This window comes from Coturnix japonica, chromosome 3 (assembly GCF_001577835.2).
Source record: "Coturnix japonica isolate 7356 chromosome 3, Coturnix japonica 2.1, whole genome shotgun sequence".
In the NCBI taxonomy this organism is placed as follows: Eukaryota; Metazoa; Chordata; class Aves; order Galliformes; family Phasianidae; genus Coturnix; species Coturnix japonica.
This window is the reverse complement of record NC_029518.1, coordinates 40,812,337-40,833,213: the sequence shown is the minus strand read 5'-3', so window position 1 is coordinate 40,833,213 and position 20,877 is coordinate 40,812,337. Positions and strand designations below refer to the sequence as shown.

Genomic DNA, 20,877 nt, shown 5'->3' with positions numbered 1-20,877 from the left:
GCAGAAGCTGTCGGGAGCAGGAAGAGAAGTTGTTCAGGAAAGAAGGAGGCAATCAAATTAAAAGCAAAGTCCAGCCTTGCTCTAGACACACACAAACACAGAGTGCAGAATCCCTTGTGGATGAGCTCATCTCCATCACTTCTGTCTGTAGAAGATAATGTATCTCAGCAAACAGTGGAGACAGGAGGTTTTTTCTGTAGTAAAATTTTTGCTTTTTGAGACACTTAGGCTGTTGTCAACTATCAGAAACCAGCAGAATGAGGTCAGACAAACCTATAAGAAGCAGAGAGATTTAAAAGTGACAAAAAAAAAAGAGCGTCATTATCAAAGAAAGATCTAAAGAATGAACTACTGGCCTTTCTGTGCTGCAGAAAAAATATTTGGAGCAATGGAGATCACGCAATTGTCTTTTAAGAACTATGAAGAACATTACATGCATAGAGAACCTGGCAACAACTGTTACTTTAAGTGATTAAGAGAAAATACAGTCCTTTTTTCCACCTCAAAAACAGGCATCTGAAGAGTGAAAAATACTTCGAAATAGTTCCCAGTTCAGCAGCAGTTGCGTTTATCTGAACAATTGTGTTTGTCTGCAGGTATGTTTAAGAGAGAAACGGATATATTTTTTTCTGTGTGACCAGAAGGGGTGGAGCCTGTCTGCACCTCTCTTAGAGCTCATTTAAGGGCTGGCTGCCACTGGGGGAGGGCCTCTGGTTGGTGATCTCTCTCATGGGGTTTTTATTGGGAGCCTAGATCTTCAGAAATGAGCGAGCACTTTTCATTTTTGTGACACCTTTCTATTGTGCTAGTCCTTTTGTCATTATACTTCTTGTTTCGCTATTCCATCGTGTTGATCTTTTGTCATTATACTTCCATGTCATTATACTTTTATCCACACATAGCGCTGAAAGAGTCATAATTGGTCAACATGGCTATTGCTTTGTAATAACTACTTATTCTCAGTAAGAAATGATATTTATTTAAGATTCTTCTGAATTATTTCTATTTTAAAACTATGCTTGGAATGCTGTCCAGATTCAGTGGGTAACCATTACATTCTTGATCCAAGACAGAAAGCTAGGAATTTGGATAAAACCAGTAGGCTTTGATGGCTGGGCACAGTCCAGTCCCCAAGAAGTGACTCCATATTGGACAAATCTATCTTTATTTTGGCAGACTAGAGGTCCTCCAACTTCAGCCTAGGGATAAGAAGAGAAAATAAGGTAACTCCTCTAGTAATGACACTAGACATGTAAACAACAAAATACTGTCAGGAATATCACTGTGGTAACTCTGAAGGCCTCAGAATATAGCTGAGGAGAGAGCTGTAGAATAGAATTTTCTTCTCCTTATTTTAACAAAAATTTGGAGAGGAAAATGATGGGGTTTTTTTTTGTTTATTTTTGTTCTCCAAGGACTCAGGTCATTCTTTTTGTCTGAAGAAGAGAGATCCAAGTACCAATCCTGGGTGTAAAATAACCCCATATCAGCTTGAGAGCAGTTACACAACAGCAGGAAGTATCATAGTTTTCTGCATTCTCCATCTTCTTGATTCCAGAAAAAATGAATATAATGGTTATTAAGCAGTTTCTTAAAACCCAGGCAAGGCAGGATACAAATAGAAATGCTTAGTGCTTTGTGTATGTATCAGTGAATTCACCATCCGTACTCTTGTATGTAGCGTTTGTTGTGGCACTGACTACTTGCTCAGACAGACTTTGTCTTCTGACTGCCTCCAGGTAGTCATCAGCTTTGTACTGAAAAGTACCCAATATGATATCCTCCAATAAAGAAAATCACATTTTAAATGTCTTACTGTAAGTTTGTGAAGATTTGGAAACTGGGAACACTTTAAGAATTAGCAATCAGGGGATTAAATAAAGAAGTGATACAATGTCAGGTGGGAACCAGAAACATTCACTGGTTTCCTTCTCTCTGCAAAGGGAAGGCCAAATAGCTTATCCCAGAGTTACTTTATGCAGGGATGGAGTATTCACAATACTGGGCTATTAATACATACATGATATGTCAGGATACAATTTTGCAGCTGTTCTGATTGCAGTGTGAGGGAAGAAAGATGCTACCTATGCCTTAGTCTTCACATTTCATGCGGAGACCTTGAACTGGTGAAGCTATTTCTCAGCCTTGGGGAAAAAAAAAAAATTACATTTGACCTGCTCATACTCAAAGCTATATTATTCTTACCTCACAGTAACGTACTCTTACAAAAGGGAATCCACCACAAAACTCATGGTTCTCTACACTTCCATTGAAAAATCCAGGGCGATAGCACATTCTCTTTTCAAGTATGGGGAATTCAATGTCTTTTAATCTCTTGCCTGTATCAGTACCTTTGAGAATGAGCAAGAAAACAGAACAGTTATAAATTGTAACCTAGGCACTGTGACAATGCAGTGAGCCCTGAGCAATGAAAGGACTAGGATCGGACCCCAGCTCTAACATGGGTACCTTGGGATGCTGGACTCTCACTAGTAAGTGTTTTAAATTTTTAGTAATTGGACCATTCCTCTCAACAATCAGTTTGTAATGTGTTACAAAATAAAGCTAGATGCTTAGTATGGAGAACAATCATGTTTATTTTGGGCTTTCACTATAGTGCGGTAGCTATGGCTTACATCAAAGGAAAAAGCTTGGATTTACTTCAAATTAATTTGAATTCTTTCAGGCCTCAATGTAGCACTTACTAGATTGTAAAAACAGTTGAATTTTCCTAGAATACACTGTATTTAGGTGTGGGGCTCTGCCTCTGTACCCCTTTTCAATAATTAGTTTCATGATGTGGCAGGACCATCTTTCTGCTGTAGCTTAAATGCTATAATGGCCTGTTGAAATCTTGAGTTTACCCTTTTCTTGTGGTGATCGCTGAAATGAATGTAAGAAGCTGCTGCCACCGTGTGGCATGGTAAACAAGAAAACCCTGTCTGTGCTGAAGAAAAATGTTATTGGTGATGCTGATGAACCACAACACTGATGTAGTGATTATTCCTAAATGTTATCTTCACAGCATCAGCTGTATAGCTAAATGACACAAGAAGGAGAAAGAAGCATTGCAACCCATGTGAAAGATTATTACGGTGAAACACAGAGGCAAAAAATTGTTCTGTGATTATTATTTTTTTTCTTTCAATTTTATGAATGCATTCACTAAGAAACTTCTGTTTTCTTCATTTTACAGGTGGAGTGCTACTAAGGTGCTGTCTGGCACATAGGGTGGGAAGGATGTACCTTATGCTCAGTGAGGTAAAATGTGCGTATATGTTGAGGAAAAAAATAGAATAATGCATGGTGATTTCTGACTTAGTTAAATCTGCATTTTTTTTTCCTCCAGATTCTAAAATTATATGTATTTTTAGGAAAACATTTGAGAATTCCCCTTAGTTTTCAGTCCCACTGAATATGCTTTACCTTTTGTTTTTCCAAAAGCAGTTAGAAAACATACGGAGTTTCTTTCAATCATCAGACTTGTTTCAGGCAAACAAACTGGTTTTACATGGTCGGTAATTGTTACAGGACTGGAAAACAAGCCAATAAAGAACAGTTACTTAGACAAATGATAATCCACTTGTTCAGTCTTCATACTCAGTAGGCTCTGCAAGAAAGTGGGGAGATAGGGAAAGGTGGAGAAGATGATGATGCTTTGAAACTATACAGATGATTATAAAATGGTGCCTGATCACATCCTGGGAAAAAAAAAAAAGTTACCTAGCAGCAACTGAAAGTCTCTGAGATACATTTGTGGGCAGAGTCACAGTGTGAGTGTGTTTGCAGGTAGTGCTAGAGAGCTGATCTCAGGTTATTCCGTCAGACATAAAAGAACATGCACAATCTTGAGCCCAACTTAGCAGCCTTTGCAGGTGCAGTGATTCTCTCTAACTTGGAGGCTGCAAACATTTCCAGGGACTTAATAAGAAGTGAAAGAATGGATAAGTGATTAAATAAGCAGGCACAGCTTAAGTTACAGAATAATATTTTTCTCTGGCTCCATGGCTAATGCAACTTTGGATCTCGCACAATGTCAAGCATAATACTTCCTTCAACTAAATAAATATGAAAATAAAACTCTTCCTTATCACAGCATAATGCCTCGAAGCTTCAACATTGGAATAAAGCTTAACGAGGAATGGACAGGGGCCTGGGAAAGTTATTCAGGGGATGAAAATATTGTATGTGGAGGTCTTCGCTTTAGACTGTTCAGTCACTTAGCAACTCGCAGACAAAGGTGCCTGAAGGTAGAAAGTGATGGATCACTATCCAGATCCATACTTGTTATTTATGGCATTTCATTTGCAGGAAGTGTTCAGGTGGTACTGCTGCTGCAGAACTGATGGTAGTGCTATAGCATGCATAAGCTGTATGGGAAACTTGATCACAGCCTGAACCTCTGATTACCATCTGAGGCAAGCAACTGGTCAGCTGTGGGAGCACAGGTGAAAGTAATTCAGCTGTGCTCCCAGAAGGGGTGGAGCTTGGCTCCATCTCTCCTAGACCTCATTTAAGGGCTGACCACCACTAAGGTAGGATTGCTCCTGTGTGGAGTTTTGCAGTGAGCCTTGGTATCAGTGAGCACATATCCTTACCACGCACCCCAGCATTGGTGAATATTTGTTGTTTGTCTTCTTTTCTGCATAACCTCTGGTTATCCATCAACTTTACAATTGTACAATTACAGCTGTATGGTATGTATGTGGGGCACACAATAAAAGAAGGAAAGAACAAGCTAGTTACAAGTAATAACAAATACAAAACTGATGAAGCATGAGATCCTTATGTTCACTTGAAATTAGTGGGATTGTTGTTAACTGAGAAACAGAGGGCCTGTGTTGAAATTTAAGTGAAAGTAATTGTTGTTTGTTCATTAAAACTGAAATTAGGTTGGATGTTCTAAAAAGAAAAGTCCTCTCAGGTCAAACACAAAGTTTTCATGCTTTTTAACTTATGTGTGGTGAGCAGACAGAAGACCAAGTAGAAAACTGATAAAGAAAGAAGAAAATCTGTGGGATCATTCCAAAAGGAAACAAAATTGAAATAAATGCACAGATTTCAGAGCAGACTGCTCAGATGACTGAGAAGACACAAAAGAGGACTTCAGGAATTTACAATTATGCATGTGAATTTTTCCTATGGCACAAACTGAGTCTGATTTTACTGAGTTTTTGGCCAATTCTGATACTCATGAGACATGTATGTGGCCTGGCCAACAGCACTGGCAGGGAAACCTGAAGAAGTTCTGGTGCCTCTTAGCCAGAACTTCAGCTGATGATCACAGCTCAGGTTGTCCAGCAGGAAAATCCTCCAAGCAGAAGATCCTCCAAACAGAATTCTACTTGGATTTCTTTCTATACTCCCTGTTTCAGTGGAGCTCTAGTCAGCAGGTGCCAAGTGGAATTCCCCATGGCAATCTCTCCCATCTCAGTTAGATGAGATTGTCTTTCCTAAGCAGTTTAAGTACCTTACACAAGTTCTTCCAGTGAGGTCTTTCAGCAGGAGCAATGCTCAGCATTTGCCATTGAGCAGATCCCTAAGCTAATATGCTCTCACACGAATCCAGGCTAAGGTAACTCATGACTTCAGGATAAAGGTGCAGAGAATGGAAAACTTTGATTGAAACAGTACCTGTTCAGTTTTAGCAGAGCAATGTCTGCTCCACTGGGTTCCTTCAGTAATTTGTGAACGCTTCGGATCTGCAGGGATGGCTCTTCTGCATTTAGGTTCTGTATCCCAAGAAAGACCCTATAGGAAGAGGGCTCTGCTGACCTGGAAGGAATGACAGTGGCAAGGTTATGCATCCATACACATATTCAGGAACATCATTCATAAAATTTCCTGATTTCTTCAGAGAGTGGCAATTTACAAGATGGCTGGGTTTGTATTAGTAGTGGGGGTTGCTGTGGCCCAGGTGCAAGAACTTGCACTTGGATTTGTTGAACCTCATGAGGTACATTAAAGCATGCTGATTTAACTTGTGTAGTTCTCTCCGGATGACACCATCACAGGTGTTTTCCAAGACACACAGTTGCCTCCTTCAGATGTAAGAGATGCTGCTTGCTTGCTTTAACTTGAAGAGATGGTGCAGATATAGCACAGGCTGATTAAACCATCAATCAAGATCAATAAGTGAAGTGCCCGATCAGGTACATTTTGTGCCTCTGTTGATTTTTTTCATCAAGCTGTAAGAAATACCTGTCCCTCATCCCAGTTGATACTCACTCTTGCAAGCATTGAGCTGCAGTAAGGACCCACTGTGGATGTACCAGGGTGCCAGCACAATGATGCATGTTGGTACTAGAACAGAGAATAAAATAACCATATTATTCTCAGACTGTACAGTTAACTTCCTACCACTTGTGCTACGTGCAGTGGGAAAAACTAGCAAACAAGCAATTTATTTTTGTTCAGAAAGGTGGTAGTCTTCACATAACTTCTAACACAACAGAAATATAGATTTGAGCATTTTTGGGCATAAATCCCCCAGTGCAGAATGCAATTAACTGTCATTATCCCCAGTGAGACTTATTCCTTCTCTACATCAGTAAATCTAAGAGTATCTGTAGTTCAAGTTTGCTTTGGATATTCAGAAGAAAGTGGGAATAATTTATATGTTAAGGTATTTTAAATAGAAATGAAACTTAGTTTCCAGAAGCGTATACATTGTTTTGTACCAATCCCTTTCTGATGCCTGTTCCTTGTGAAACCCTTGTAGTCAGGGATGGTATATATTTCATAGTATGAAATATTAATACCTTGTCCTGAGACTGATATGCCAAGGCCAAGACCCTGGAGATGCATCACACATGCTGTATTGCTCACAGGTCCGCTCACTTCTCATTGAGAATTTTCCACAGTCATGCTCAGAAGAAGCTACAACATAAAACAAATTTTAAAAAAAGCTACAATGAATTTTGGTTCACTTCTGTAATGCCACTCACTGTGTAATCTGATGAAAAGAGAAAGAGGTGAGGCTCTTTTGTATTTTCTTTAGATTTTCACTGTTGAAGTTGGTTTGGATTGCATTATGTTATCATTATCTAGAGCATTTCAATGTGACACTAATACATGACATACATAGTTTTACTATGAGACAATTAGTAAAGTAACCAAAGGCAACTGATTGTAAGACTGGCAATTTGAAAATCTAGTATTCCAAGGTTCTTTCAAGAAGAAATCAGATCTTTAGAAGTGAAGTTCCATCACAGAAATCCCAGGGAGCAGGTTTGTTTACAAGCTCTGCCACCTGTTTGTGTAACTTTCTGTATTCTTTTGGCCTGTGCAGCTCTTAGGTCTGGTTGGAAAAATTGATGTGCACAGTTGTAACATATTACTGCTTAGATGAACACAGTAGATGGCCATCATGACAAATATCACATACTTGTAAAAGAGTGATCATTCTTCACTATTTTGCATTATTACACTGTCCTGGCTGCTAGATGTTACAAATGATACATAAGATGAAGAAGAGATAGAATTTCCATATCCCCAACGTTATATATATATACTATATATATATATATAATATGTATATATATATATATATATTTGCATATATATATATGCAAACATACATGCACACATATTTATGCATGTCTTCATATATTATATATCTACATGTATGGGTGTGTACATATATATATATATATGTATACATGTATATAAATACACAAACATCTGCCAAAATTCAGGCAAAGAAGGGAAGAGCAAAGCAAGTGTGTTGCCTCTGTGAGCTAAGTAACACTGTCAATACACCAGAGCTATTATACGCATCAATTCCCAGGGCATCACAGAAGGTAAGACATCTTTTGCTGCTGAATTTTCTGCAGATGCTACAGCTGCTCAGTATAATAAATAGGATGAATGAATAAATAAATAATACATAAAATACCCAGGACCAAATTCACTGCCTACCCCAAAAGAAAAGCAAAATGTCAAGGGAAAAATTATTTTTACATCCAGATCAGAAGAAAAGTTATGTCAGCAGATTATGAAAACAATTTTTGTTTAATCTCTGGTTCTCCCAAGTAACAGAAAATTGTATTAGACATTTCTCAAGGCATTAGTCCTGCCACAAAGTGCATGGAAAGACTAGCATGCACATCACGGAAATCCTCTCCTTTGTTTGAGGACTCCGGGGAAAGAATGCATCTTTTTCACAGCTTCATTTGGTATTTCAAATTCATGCAGCAACTCCAAGTGCTCAGCTTCTCTGATAATAAAGAACGCATCAATGATTATCTATGAAATCTTATTGAGGATTCTCAACACCAAATTATCTAAACTTTGGCTGAATATTAGAGGTGTCTGATTTTGTCTAACTGCTGTACAGATCTACATTGAAAACTAAAGTTACTACCTACTCCATCTGCTTGTAGCTGAGTTTAAAACTTTCTGTTATTGCCACAATGTGTTGCAGAAAGGGAAAACAGAGAAGTCTTTAAGGATAATTACAGCAGCGTGGGATTTCACAGTACTCCCATATTTTTTCTGGATCTGTTGTGAAGCACCAAAGACCATTTATATCTCCATCAGGATTCCTGCAATACTGTAATAATTACAAAAACAAAGAATGAAGACTCCAAATGTTAGCAACATTATGAAGAAGTCTACAAACACATGTTTTCTAAAGTTGTTAACCTAAAACTTTGAACTATGTTCCCCAGCCACTTCCTCACTGCATGTTTAAAATTTTCTATTCCCTCTAAACAAAATTCATTATTTTCTGTATCTCAAAATCAACTGTAAAAGTATACAAGTATGATAAAGCAGCTATACTTTTCTGAATCCATCAAGAGTCAGCCTAGCTCTAGTGCTTTTTAAATAAAGCTTGACGTAGGATGACTAACTCTTTTGCAGTATGGCATTTACTGTTGGCCTAATACTTCTTCCTCTGAAATTAGCGAGAGCAAATTAGGTTAGTCCTGAGAGTTTCCCAGGAGCCTGCTCAGCTGGTGGCATACAACAAAAGGCATTGCTCTGGTACTTGCAAAAATAAGGGAAGCCTTTATCAGCTCGATGTTGTACATCTATGCTTGAAATACCAACATCTTAGGTCAGTGACACCAGTGGCAGTACAAGATGTTTACGTTTTTATCCAGGCCTGCTCTTGGATGAGTCAGAGGAGTGAAGTATCTGTGGCTATGAGGGCTCTGAGAACTCCACTCTTGACAAGTTCTGCCATTTCCAGTTTTTGCTGCTGTGCCGCGATAGTCTTTACCGTTACCATTAATGCAGTCTGCGAAAAAAAGGAAAAGGAAATGATTGTTATCTACTGAATCTATGTGTGCTGGTATTGCAGAATGCAGAACTAACCCAGATTAAGTACTTTTAGGGCTTCCTTCTTCTCTACTGTCATTAGCAGAAAGGCAAAGATGTACCATGGGTTGTGATCTCTTGCCTGTCAAGATGTTCTCCTGGACATAAAGAGTAATTGAACCGCAAAGCAATATATACAAGGAACTTCAGGCTGATGCTTTTCTGATACCTGAAGACTCTAAGATCCTGGCTAAACTAAAATCAGGAAGCACCTTTGATGAGAAAATCATGTTTAAGAGTTAGCAGCCCATTACACTGAGAAAGCAATTGTTGTCTCCTAGAACGTTGCTTCAGATGCTTCCTCCTTCCGTGCGGAAGAGTACAGTGTCTTTTATAAACAAATCTTTTATCCAGCCCAGCCACCCTGCTTTGCAACACAAATATTCAGTGGACACTCTATGGAGCATTCAGAAAAGTCACACTGCTTTGACCAACATAGGCTATTAAATAAGGAAGCAGTAAAGGAGGATAGAGCAAAAGCCAACTTATCTTGGTGTACAGCTTTTGAAAAACACAGTTGCCTATGAACAATACAAGAAGATAAAGACAACCTCCTAAAAACAATAAAGCAAGGCACAAACAAAATTTATTATTGTTGTATTTCAATTGCACACAGCTACAGAAACGCTAGAAGTGTTGTCTATTTTAATTCATCCTCCTAAGTGAAGATGATATCTCATAGAATGCACTGTAAAATGATACAGGCTGCTGGATAAACTCTGGTTAAGGAGAATTAGCTGCAAAATTCAACAACACAGTTGTGACTGCCAGAGGAGAGGTGTGCCTGTTTTGTTGTAGCACTACTCAAGAATAATTGTGTTGGGTTGCCATTTGTTTGATCCATAGACTGTAGAGAAGGTGACAGCTAATGCCAGCTGTTACCAGATGTTGTGGGAGGGATAGGAAGGTCAACATTTTGTGCCACTGCTGCAGGGGGGTCGTTTGGTGTGGCTTCCACGGTATGATCATCACATCTCTTGAGACTGCAGTACTCCCATGGAACACTGGGGTCTGTGGTGAAACACCATGGGCGGCTATCACCATCTGGATTTCTACAATAGTTCTCTCTCAGATCTCTGCAAAAATAAGTACAAATATTCGTGCTGTGTAAGACTGAAAGTAATGCCAGGAATGCCTTACCAAAAAGGTATCTACTATACAGAGATAAATACATTTTAAAATTCTTTTAATTATTGCCAGATATATTATTACCAGCAAAAACATCTTTGGCTGAGATAAAATTGGAGTTTTATTTCCCATGTACATCAGAGACATTAATATATTTATCTCTAAGGAGATGTATCTCTACCTCTGACTTAATTCTGGCTGCAATATGTAGATGTACTGAGTAGCTAAATAAATGCTGACAATGAAATTATTTCAGAGTACATATATAGGTAAGCATACATAATCATGTAAATGTGCAAATTAGCTATGAATATGCTGGAATATTTTAATTTTTTTATTGTCAAAGGTTTTTCCTTATATGAAGAAGAATGGAAATTGAATACTCATGAGAATTATTACTATTATTATTAATTTAATTTAAAAACAAATGAACAAACACATGGTAATTCAGGGAGTGCACTGTATTTGCTGGGGTGAATGAAACTGGAATTTCTCTCTCCAATGATTTGCAGAGTTGCAGTATTTTCTGATCCCCCCAGAAATGAAATACTTTTCAGTTTCAGTATGTAAGTACTTTCAATGACAAAAATATGACTGAAAAAAATCAGTAATTATGGTTAGTCCTCCAAGCTGTTTCTAATCCAGTATTTTTATTCCAGAGAAAAAAGTAAACAAATCAAGTGAGAAAATTCAGTGAATTCAGTTCTGGATGTCCAGTTCCAGCCACAAAAGATGTTTAAAATGGTATCTCTAACTATGATGTACTTGTCTGTGTGTTTTGCAACATACATGCTGTGTTCTCCCCAGGTAAAACAAGTAGAAAAAATATTGCAAAGGTCTCAAGTTCTTATATAAAATGCATATTTCAGCAGATGCCAGAAAAACACAGATTAGAAATATGAGGCTAATAGAAGATATTTTCTGAATCCTGCTAAAACTATAGTGAAAGAAATTGTCTTTTACGGATACATTCCCTATCCGTGTTTTAAAACATGGATGTGCTGAAATAAGAAGATCTGTCTCATTTTCAGCGCTGGTCATTGTCAGATAGAGGAAAAAAAAAAACCAAAAAAAAAAACCGGAAGATAAACATACGCATTTGGGAATTTTTCTGGGGTCTTTCCATGGTCATGTGGTGACTTGGAGTTCCAGGCTTGGCATTTCCGTCCTGATACAGTGGTGGAAGTTGTGCCACGATAATTCAGGCCTTGGCCTTCATAGCACTCCTCTGGCAAGAGTACCTGTGTAGCCACATCTGCAGCAAGAAGCAGAAACGGGTCTCTTGTATCATGATTTTATGATTGTATTAAGTAGGCACAAGAAAACATTGAATTCTTAAGAGGACAAAAGGGATTTACTGATTTATGCAGTGAAATTCTTATGAGAGCATATTAGCCAGTGTGAAAAACAGAAAGGCTTTTCCAAAGTTATTTAGAACTTTCACAGATTATCCTCATGCATCAGATGCTGGCCATTGGAGTGTGCATTCCTCTGTTTCATTTTGGCATTTGGGGAAATGTTTGAGTTGAAAATGAAACTCCTCAGAGGTGAGAGATCTTAGTGATTTTGTTTCTATTTCTAGAATACAGATTATGTTAAATTTCTGACCTCTTCTTATCCTTTTAATTGAACTAACACTTCCTTCTTTTGTCTGCTTGAGTCAAGGGGTACTTCACAGGAGATTTTGCTACTTTGGAAGCTACTGTCCCATCTTTTGCTATTTTGTTTTTTCCTCCAAAAACAGGACTTCCTTTTATTTAGCACTTTTTTTTTTTTTTTTTTTTTCCAGTTAACTTGCTAATAATGACCAGAATTTGGAAAACAAAACCTAACAAAACCCCTTTTTGATCTATTATTCTTCTGTTGGGTCAGCTGGTGACTTACAGTCTCCCCTCCACTTCCATTGGAAGTCCACCATTTGGCAGATTTTCTAACATACCTAGCAGAACAACTGCATTAACAACAGTGACAAAGTGACTGAACAAAAAAATTGATGTTCACGATGAGAAGCAAGAAGTTTGTCTCTGCTTTGGTGTCCTTAAGTGCACTCCACTACTCATACCAGCACTCTGTTCTGTCCCATCACATTGAGGAATTGCACAGTATTCCCACCGGACACTGCTGTTGATGGTGTAGCACCAAGGCCTCTTCTCTCCATTAGGGTTTCTGCAGTAGTTTTCCTCTAAACCCCTGAAACAGAAGCACTTGTTTTAAATGACTCACTGGAGTAAAAAACAGTACAAGACTATTCACAATTGCTGCATGTAGAACTCCATTCAGCAATTATATTCATTGTTTTTATAGATATATTACCTCATTCACCGCTATTCTGGAGCTAGTCAGCAGCAATTGAATTTATAGTCTAAATGATGATGTCATATGAAGGGTTTCTACAGTGCTTACACTTTCTGCTCTTTTTTTGAGACCAGGAAAGGGTGGTAACAACTGACTTTGAAACACAAGGCATTAGTGCACCAGACCCCGTACTGCAAGATCAAGGCAAGGCTGGATGTCACATTGTGCAAGCTGCTCTCTTTCCTCAACCACCTTCTGCAGTGATGATAGACAGGGTTTTGCATGCTCAGGAAATCTTACAGAATCTATTTCACAACCCACAGGTCCCAGAGAGGAACGGAGCTAAAAGCCTGTGCCCACTGATAATGCTCTACAGACCCAGCTCCTCTGACCTCTGAGCACAGGGAAGTATTGGAACATCTTGAGCCCTGGAGCATTGCTCTTCAGAAGAGGAGCACATCAAAAGTGTGTCAGAGAACACAACCAGGGGTTTTGTTGATGTAAAAGCAATAAATACTTACAGCTGCAGTGGGATGAAGAGGAATGCAAGTATAGCTGACATGAGTACATGAGAATTAAGTTGGTTAAAAAAAAAAAAGGAGTGCAGAAAAAAATAAATTAAAAAAAGTGAAGAGCAAGGCCTGAATAGCAGTAGTGAGAGGTGACAGAGAGAAAACAGCTTATCAACAGAACTGCTCCTTTTGTCTCTGTATCTGGATCACTAGGGGAAAATCATGCTCTTGCTAAAATGAGGAGGCTCAGCATACTTGCAGGGGTATCTATCAGGAATCCAGCCATGTTTGTGAGGAAACTGCATGTTCCAATGCTGGCAGGTGTTTCCAGATTCGGTGATGGCTATCCTGCCTCGGTAGTTATCTCCATTCCCTGAGATACACTGGGAGCCCAGGCCAGAGGCTGGTGGATGCATAGCTGTAACAGGATTAAAAAATAATAATAATAAATAAAATAAAATAAAAATAGTGAAGAGTAAAAAAATTACAACTAGACAATGCCTTCAACTATATTAAAAGAATCATTGCTTTCTATAATGGTAACGTGCAAAGTTTTCTTTCAGCAGAGATTATGTTGGTGAAAATCCAAAAAACAGCAGTGCTAATGTCATTATTCAGTGCCTTGGAAATGTCCAGAACTAGTTTGTTCTTCATGGTCAAAGTTAGCTAACAATTGAAATAGGTTTTCTCCTGAGGCCTGAACTTATTTCTCAGAACTAATCCCTCACTAAAAAAAAGGCAGTTCTAGCTGTGCTGGCCAAACTCAGGTAAAAAAATCACAATACAGCCATGGAGGCTTATGTGTTTCTTATGACTCTGCCTTCTCAGGTAAATGGAAAATCAAGGTGATTGAGAGAGAATGCCCTGCCTTTCAGGTGAATTGAAATGTATGGTGGTTTAGTTTAAGACCGGAGTTTCCATAACACATCTGGCATTGTGCAACTGCACTCTCAATCACCTTACATGATTTTATGCAACAGTAGTATAGTGAGTGATTCTGCTAATTATTGTACATTATCCCATATTCACAAGGATTTCCTTAGGATACTCACAACTGTCATCTCTTGTCTTTCTCCTCCCTACATTATTTTAATTATAAGAGCTACCCTATGGAGCAATCTCAAGGAGTCAGACTCACTGCAACGAGGAATGCTGCAATATTCCCATCGTTTAGTGGGGCTCATGGTGAAACACCAGGGCCGAAGCTCTCCATCTGGATTACGGCAATAATTCATCTTCAGGTCCTTCCCTGGAAAGCTGCACATCAAAAATGAAAGATAAGCTTATGAATTTGCTATGGGTGGCTGTAGCAATAAGAGTGATTGCAGGCAGGGACTCCCAGGCACTACAGAAATGAGTGGGGTAGCACAGCACTGAGAATGACTCACTGTTTTAGGGTATATCCATGCATATGAGGTTCTTGAGCATCCCAGCGCTGACACTCAAGCCCAGACTCTGTTCTGGAAACACTTCCATGATAATCTTCACCATTACACTCCATGCACTCCACTGTAGGATCTATGTAGAATGAAAACAAAGCAAGGTTCACACCAGCCCTTGAACTCTGATCCTCATGAAAGACTACATTGACAGGAAAACAGAAATAATAGAAATTTCTTGTTCTTCTAGAAGGTTTTGCCCTAAACAATGATTAAAGGAATCCAGAAGACACAGAATGATAGCCCAGTCAGACAAATCAAGCTTCAGAGATATATATCATTTGCAGAGAGGCCTTTGTCACATGTTTGCATGTAATGGTTGTTCTGGAGTCTTTATATGTAACGCAGAAATTGGGTTAGTATTTACTCTTGTTAAAATTAAATAAATCAGTAAGGGTAAGAGCAGAACAATACCAGCAAATCACTACAATAAATAAATAACATATAAATAAAAATAAAAATGCTCTGTATTTACAACATTATTTTCAAACTGGAACCAGATAGGAGAACAATCCTTGTGCTGAGATCTTCTTAAGTTTCAGCTTGACCTAAATTCACATTTGAAACCAATCTGTAATAATAATGTAAGAACAAATAGCAGGAATAATATTATGTTCTTGCTGAAAACCTTGTCCCAGAAAAATAAATGTACCTTCTCCAGTCTGCATGATCTGCCCCTCACACTCTGGGATATTACAGTAATCAAATCTGGTAGCAGGATCTGTTGTATAACACCAGGGTCCTCTTACATCCCCATCAGGATTTCTACAGTAGTTTTCCTCCAACTCTGCTCTTGGGTGTTTCTCAGGCGTAAAGCTGTAATAGTATTAAAACTATATTTTAATACAATTCATTCAGTAGAGCAGGAGGGATATGTCAAACATACTGAGCTCCTTTTGCTCTCTACTCATTCATAGTAGAAATGAGAAAAACAGATTTGAAGATCTAATCCATGAAATACTGTGTCACCAGTAGTAAAACTTTCATTCAGTGTTGGCGGAAGCAGCATTTCACCTTCTTAAGATGTACAGTGAGTAGACAAAACTTCTCTAGCTGACAATGCAGCCTTTTCTTATCTAGATCATTGCAGTTCTCTGCCAATAGAATCAAAACTAATATGAGAGCTGAAAATTGTCTTAAAATGTCACTTTAATAGCTTGCAATATGAAGTTGTTTATACACATAAAGTTGGGGAAGCTTGGAAATGATTCAGAACAACATAAACACAAATATAAATAAGGCCTTACTTTGGATTGTGGGGTGATTTTTCTGCCCATTTCTGGCATGGAATGCCTCTCCAAGTTTTGGCTTCTGTTCCTCTGTAGTCCTCCCCAATTCCTCTTTTACATTGTAGGAGATACACTGAAATTGAATTTTTTTCTTTTTTAATTCAGTGGTTACATCTCTTAAAACTCAGATTTAAGTGTTTTGAACCTCTCACACATGAACACAGAGATGTGATTCTGTAAGGCATTTAAAATGCATTAATTAGAAATGAATGAGTAACTAGAAAAGAAAATTCTTGAAGCATTTTATGAAGCTAATAAAATCAAATCAGAAAAGGAGATACAAGTTACAAATACGAGTTGCATATTTATATTATCATAATATCGGGATATGTATAGGAAACTGGTAATCACAGCCTGAACCTCTGATTAATCAGCTGAGGCAAGTGTTGGGTCAGTCATGGGAGCACAGGTGAGGGTAATTCAGCTGTGCTCCCAGAAGGGGTGGAACTTGACTCCACCTCTTCTAGACTTCATTTAAAGACTGACCACCACTAACACAGCATCTCTTGGAGATTGCTTCTCTGTGGAGATTGTCTCAGTGTTTTCTAGCCAGATTGAAGGCTTCTATATTGGTGAGTTTTTCCTATAGATAACCTTTTAGACATTTATCACCATCTTTCTTGTATTATTACTATCTTTGTATTATTTTTCCTTACAGGATGTAAAACAAGGTATTTCACTGACCTCTGGAGATTGATTCTTTGAAATGTGTTTGTCATAAGCACATTCACATCATAGGCATCATGCAGTTATCCCTTCAAGGGATTACAATTTATACAAATTATGGAGTTGTGGAATCATAGAATATCTGAGTTCAGGAAGGTCAGTGGGATGAAATTTGGTTTGGAGGCATCAAAAAAAAAAAAAAAGGGGGTGGGGGAAAAAAAGAAACTATTAGTGTTTCCTCCCTTCCTGAGAGGTGAAGGCTCCTGGATATAAAAATCACATCCTCTGATAATAACATGAGGATCAAATGTATCTCTTCAGATGTTTCAGAAATTTGGAAGAGCTTGGATGATGGCAGTCAGTGTATAGAAGATCAGTTGAAGTTAGGGATGTGTATTGATTTGTGCCAATTTACACCAGTGTTACTTTCTGGCCTCTGTTACAGAATATAATTTGGGTCAAAGATACTTTTTTATTAATTTAGAAAAGTTAATTTCAATTTAAAATCCAATTACTTATTCATATGTCTTTTTTGTTTCAATATATGAAAAAAAAAAAACCACCTACAGCAGAAACTCCTCTTTTATCCATTTCTAACTCAAAAGATAACAGGTCAACTCGCCTCACTGAAACTGTCACCACCTGCATTTATTTACTCCAGAACCACAGTAGGGGTTGCAAGGATGCAGTAAAAATAGGATTCATGTATAAGTGTGTAGTGTCATACTACATACATACTTTTCTTTTCATAGAGAACTGCATCTTCACTGTGGAACGCGACTGTTGTTTTGCGATTTTCAGCCAGTGTCAAACACTGTAGCTTTTTCTTGGTGAATAGGAAAGCTCTGTTGAGAAGAACATAGGAAACAATATCTTTTATTCAGTTCAAATTTTAAGTAATTTCCTATAGATTATTATTTTACTAGTACTTTCCTATATCCATCTGGCTTTTTCAGAGGCTGCTCTCAATATTTGAGGCACTGACATTTTCTATTGCTCTGAAGTGGTTGGCATTTTCAAGATGTGAGAGTATATGAATAAGTTACTGTCTCAGAAGCTAGCTACAGCATTGGGAAAACACTGCCAATGGCATTATAGCTGCTTAAGTTAGTGCCTTTCCCTACAATGCATAAAAGCATCTCTTATTTTGTGAAACAAGGCAGCATCAAGCAAAATAATTGTAAACAACCCTGCAGGTAGCACTGGATAGGAGTAGGACCTTGGACTTCTGTAGAGAAAGAGAGAGGCAATGCAGATTCACCTTTTACTTGACCTTTTGACCTTTTGCTAATTTATAGGTTCCCCAAGGGCTCTGGACTTGTTTTGCACAAATGTACATCCCATGCTGAAGTCCCCATCCTGGTTTCTGAGTAGCACAATTCTGAAGAGAATGTATAGAGCAAAGAAGTTGAAGAAAAATCATGTATTATTGTATGTTTCTTGTGGAATATGCATACCACTTCACTACATGTGTTAAAATGACAAAAAACAAGCATTACTTGTTTGCCTTTTCCATACTTTCTTTTTCTAGCTACGTAGTCCAGAGGTTTATTTATTTATTTGCTTTCTGTTCAATTTTGGGGATGTGGACTGACTTCTAAGCAACAGCAGAAAGTGTTTTAAGATTCAACGGAAATTACCTGCAATTAAAATTTCTTTCAGCATCACATTTCTCTGCACACTCTTTTTCATTATTTGTACTGTAGAACTCTTTATTTCTAGTAAGTATCCAAACACCATCTGTTCTTAAATAGTCATCCAGTATGTCTCCTTTCACTACAAGAGAAGAAAAGGAATCAGGCATTAAACATTAGAATACTGCAGCTAAGGAGATCTGTGACTTTGCATCCCAGTTTTCATACGGCATGGGTAGTTAAAGTCACCATTTAGATAAAGCTGTCAAACAAACACCAGTCAGAGAAAGATGGGAAGTGGTGTCAATACTGAGGTTTTGGAGAACTGCAGACTGGGATACTGTGAGATTGTGGTTTCCACATAGGTTCATAATCACCACAGTTTCATTGGTCACTGAACAGTTGTTTATCCACATATATCTTGCCCTGAAGTAAGAAATCTCAATCAATAAAATGACAGTGTAGTCCTTCACAATGACCACCACTCTGTCACAATGGCTTATGCAGGCTTCATAATGAATTTGTCAGGCTGCATCTCTGGTGCAACAGAATATTCCATTGTAAATTTGTGAATCAATTAGTGTGATTATATCTGAAAGTTGCATGTGCATCAGATGTAAATGATGTATTTGCTCATATTTAACAATTATCTCTCAAATATTTTTACTCATAAAGGAATTTGCCACCTAATTATTTTTTTTTTCGAGCCCACAAAGACTCCACCTTCTGTTCTTAGATTTCCATACCCAGTATTAGGTTACGGATTTACAGAAGTGATGTGGCTTATTATTTTAAGGTAGGTTATTGTTGACAGGCATGGGAAAGTCAAAGTTGCTTTCTCTGGGTTACCTTAGGCCCAGCATTGTTTATACTTGAATAGTCTGCACAACTTGTAGATGCTCTTGAAATTCTTATGTTGTCTTTAGTGGAACTCCTAGCTTCTTTAAGAGTTGTTTAAAAAAAGAATTATAGGTTTACTTCTGGAAAAAATAATCTAGTTTTTTGAAGATTAGATTTCTACCTACTGCCCCCAAGAAAATAGAAAACGTTTACAGTAAGAGTTTGACAAGAGAAAAATGTGATGTCCATGGAATATCACGGAGATTTTCTTCATTCTGTTTTATCTTTGTTTTAAAGATTGCTTTTAAAAACTGGAAAACTCCTGCCATAATAGATGGGAATCAGGATCACCATGCTTGGCAATGCTCAGCAGTCGAAACAGCTCCAGAATGTGATCCAGAGCCTGCTGAATTAGAGATACAGCCCCACTGACTGCTGTGGATTTTCTCAGAGGCTTTTGGATTACTTGCTGAAAGTGTCCCCATTTGGTTCCTGTGCAGAAACCAAAGCTTTTGCTCTTCTGGTACCTTCAGTGAGCTCCAGATAGACCACAGCTCTAAATTTGTTCACAAGCAGCTCTTGCTGAGGAGAAAGCCCCAAATCGACCATTGTCCGTGTAAGTGGAGACACACAGATTGGTGAGCCACTTGCACAACATGGAATTTTCAAGTGTTTGGCCCCCATCTCTCCCACATAAGCAGAAGGAAAAAGGCTCTTACCTGTGCTGAACAAGAAAAGAAGGAGCAAAGTGGCTTTGCTAATTCCCATTTTGGCCCAGCTGGTGGGTGCTGGAAGTTGTGTCTGTCAGTGCACAAAGTTTTATTGACTTGTACTGGATTGAGGAGGCATCAAACAAACAGGGCCGGCAGATTAAGTTAATGATTCTCCCATACTGTGATTCCTCTTTGCCATACAGTTGACGTTTAAACAACCTTGAATTAGATATTAACAAATCAGATTCAGTCATTTGTATTGGATGCTGGGAAATGTGAAGGCACTCTTGTGTTTTGTGAGGCATGTTTTTGTTCTCAGTATTATAACCAAGTAAAGCTCCTGAAAACTCAAGAAAGCTCAGGACTGCCTAGACCTCTAAAGATTCACAAGATGTCCCACAAACTTCAGCAACATGTCCACTGCTATGGGGCTCAGCTGAGGCAAATCAGGAAATCAGTGCCCCATGACTTTCAGCTGGTTTACCTGCCAAGTCAATAAAGCCTTTAGCTGAGGCTAGCAAGGCAGGGTTAGTTGAAGTTAGGAATTTATTATTATTATTTGAAAGCAGTGCTGGAAGGCTGATGCTTTTGGAAATGGTATATGCAACAGTCATATGGGAATGGAAGAAGCAGGATTAGGGAATCATTTGTCAGTGAAGAAGTCACCTAAAGATTTACAAGTTTGATATATGCGAGATGTGAGTTTCTCAAGAGATGCATGAGGACGTGATGAACAGGGATACAAACCATACAGAGCCAAACCTTGCTTGTTTTGCTACCAACAGCACTGCTTGCTCTTTGACCAAACAGTAATTGCTACAAAATGCAAGTGCAAGGTTCTGAAGTTGCTCTAGATATGTAAGCAGGTATAGTGGAAGAGTCTTCTCTCTTAGATCTCGTTTTAACCTTAGGCTAATCGGAAGCTAGAGAAACGTTGTGCCTATTTTCTGTTCATAATAAGAAAAGCCGCCACGTTGCTCATGAAAGCTGTGCTCCAGTCCTACTTGGTTTTGTAAGGGATTTTCTGTAGAATGTGC

At 38.3% G+C, this 20,877-nt stretch overlaps 1 protein-coding gene and 1 long non-coding RNA gene across 2 annotated transcripts; one reads left to right on the top strand and one right to left on the bottom strand.

The window, feature by feature from the left end:
• Positions 1 to 551: 551 nt before the first annotated feature.
• Positions 552 to 20,133, bottom strand: LOC107311523 (plasminogen-like). Its single transcript, XM_015858061.2, has 19 exons — positions 19,847 to 20,133; positions 18,294 to 18,429; positions 17,392 to 17,498; positions 15,946 to 16,060; positions 15,351 to 15,514; positions 14,648 to 14,777; positions 14,398 to 14,516; positions 13,515 to 13,677; positions 12,515 to 12,642; positions 11,548 to 11,707; positions 10,207 to 10,400; positions 9,096 to 9,244; positions 8,461 to 8,554; positions 6,762 to 6,879; positions 6,229 to 6,303; positions 5,635 to 5,775; positions 3,427 to 3,533; positions 2,206 to 2,351; positions 552 to 1,199 (listed from the first exon to the last, which is right to left on the bottom strand). The coding sequence occupies exons 1-19, from the start codon at positions 19,893 to 19,895 to the stop codon at positions 1,038 to 1,040; spliced, it is 2,457 nt and encodes an 818-aa protein (XP_015713547.1). The 5' UTR covers positions 19,896 to 20,133; the 3' UTR covers positions 552 to 1,037.
• LOC116653130 lies at positions 16,510 to 16,856 on the top strand. Its single transcript, XR_004306507.1, has 2 exons — positions 16,510 to 16,559; positions 16,646 to 16,856. It is a non-coding gene; the product is annotated as an uncharacterized LOC116653130 (long non-coding RNA).
• Positions 20,134 to 20,877: the final 744 nt, after the last annotated feature.

What these genes read in the sequence shown, in the direction of transcription:
- LOC107311523 (XM_015858061.2), bottom strand. Translation starts at nt 19,895, where the DNA reads ATGGGAATTAGCAAAGCCACTTTGCTCCTTCTTTTCTTGTTCAGCACA. An exon ending in TGCTTTTGGAAAAACAAAAG is followed by an intron (nt 2,352 to 3,426) that starts GTAAAGCATATT and finishes TCATTCTCAAAG; the next exon opens with GTACTGATACAGGCAAGAGA. An exon ending in TAAGAGTACGTTACTGTGAG is followed by an intron (nt 1,200 to 2,205) that starts GTAAGAATAATA and finishes TCTTATCCCTAG; the next exon opens with GCTGAAGTTGGAGGACCTCT.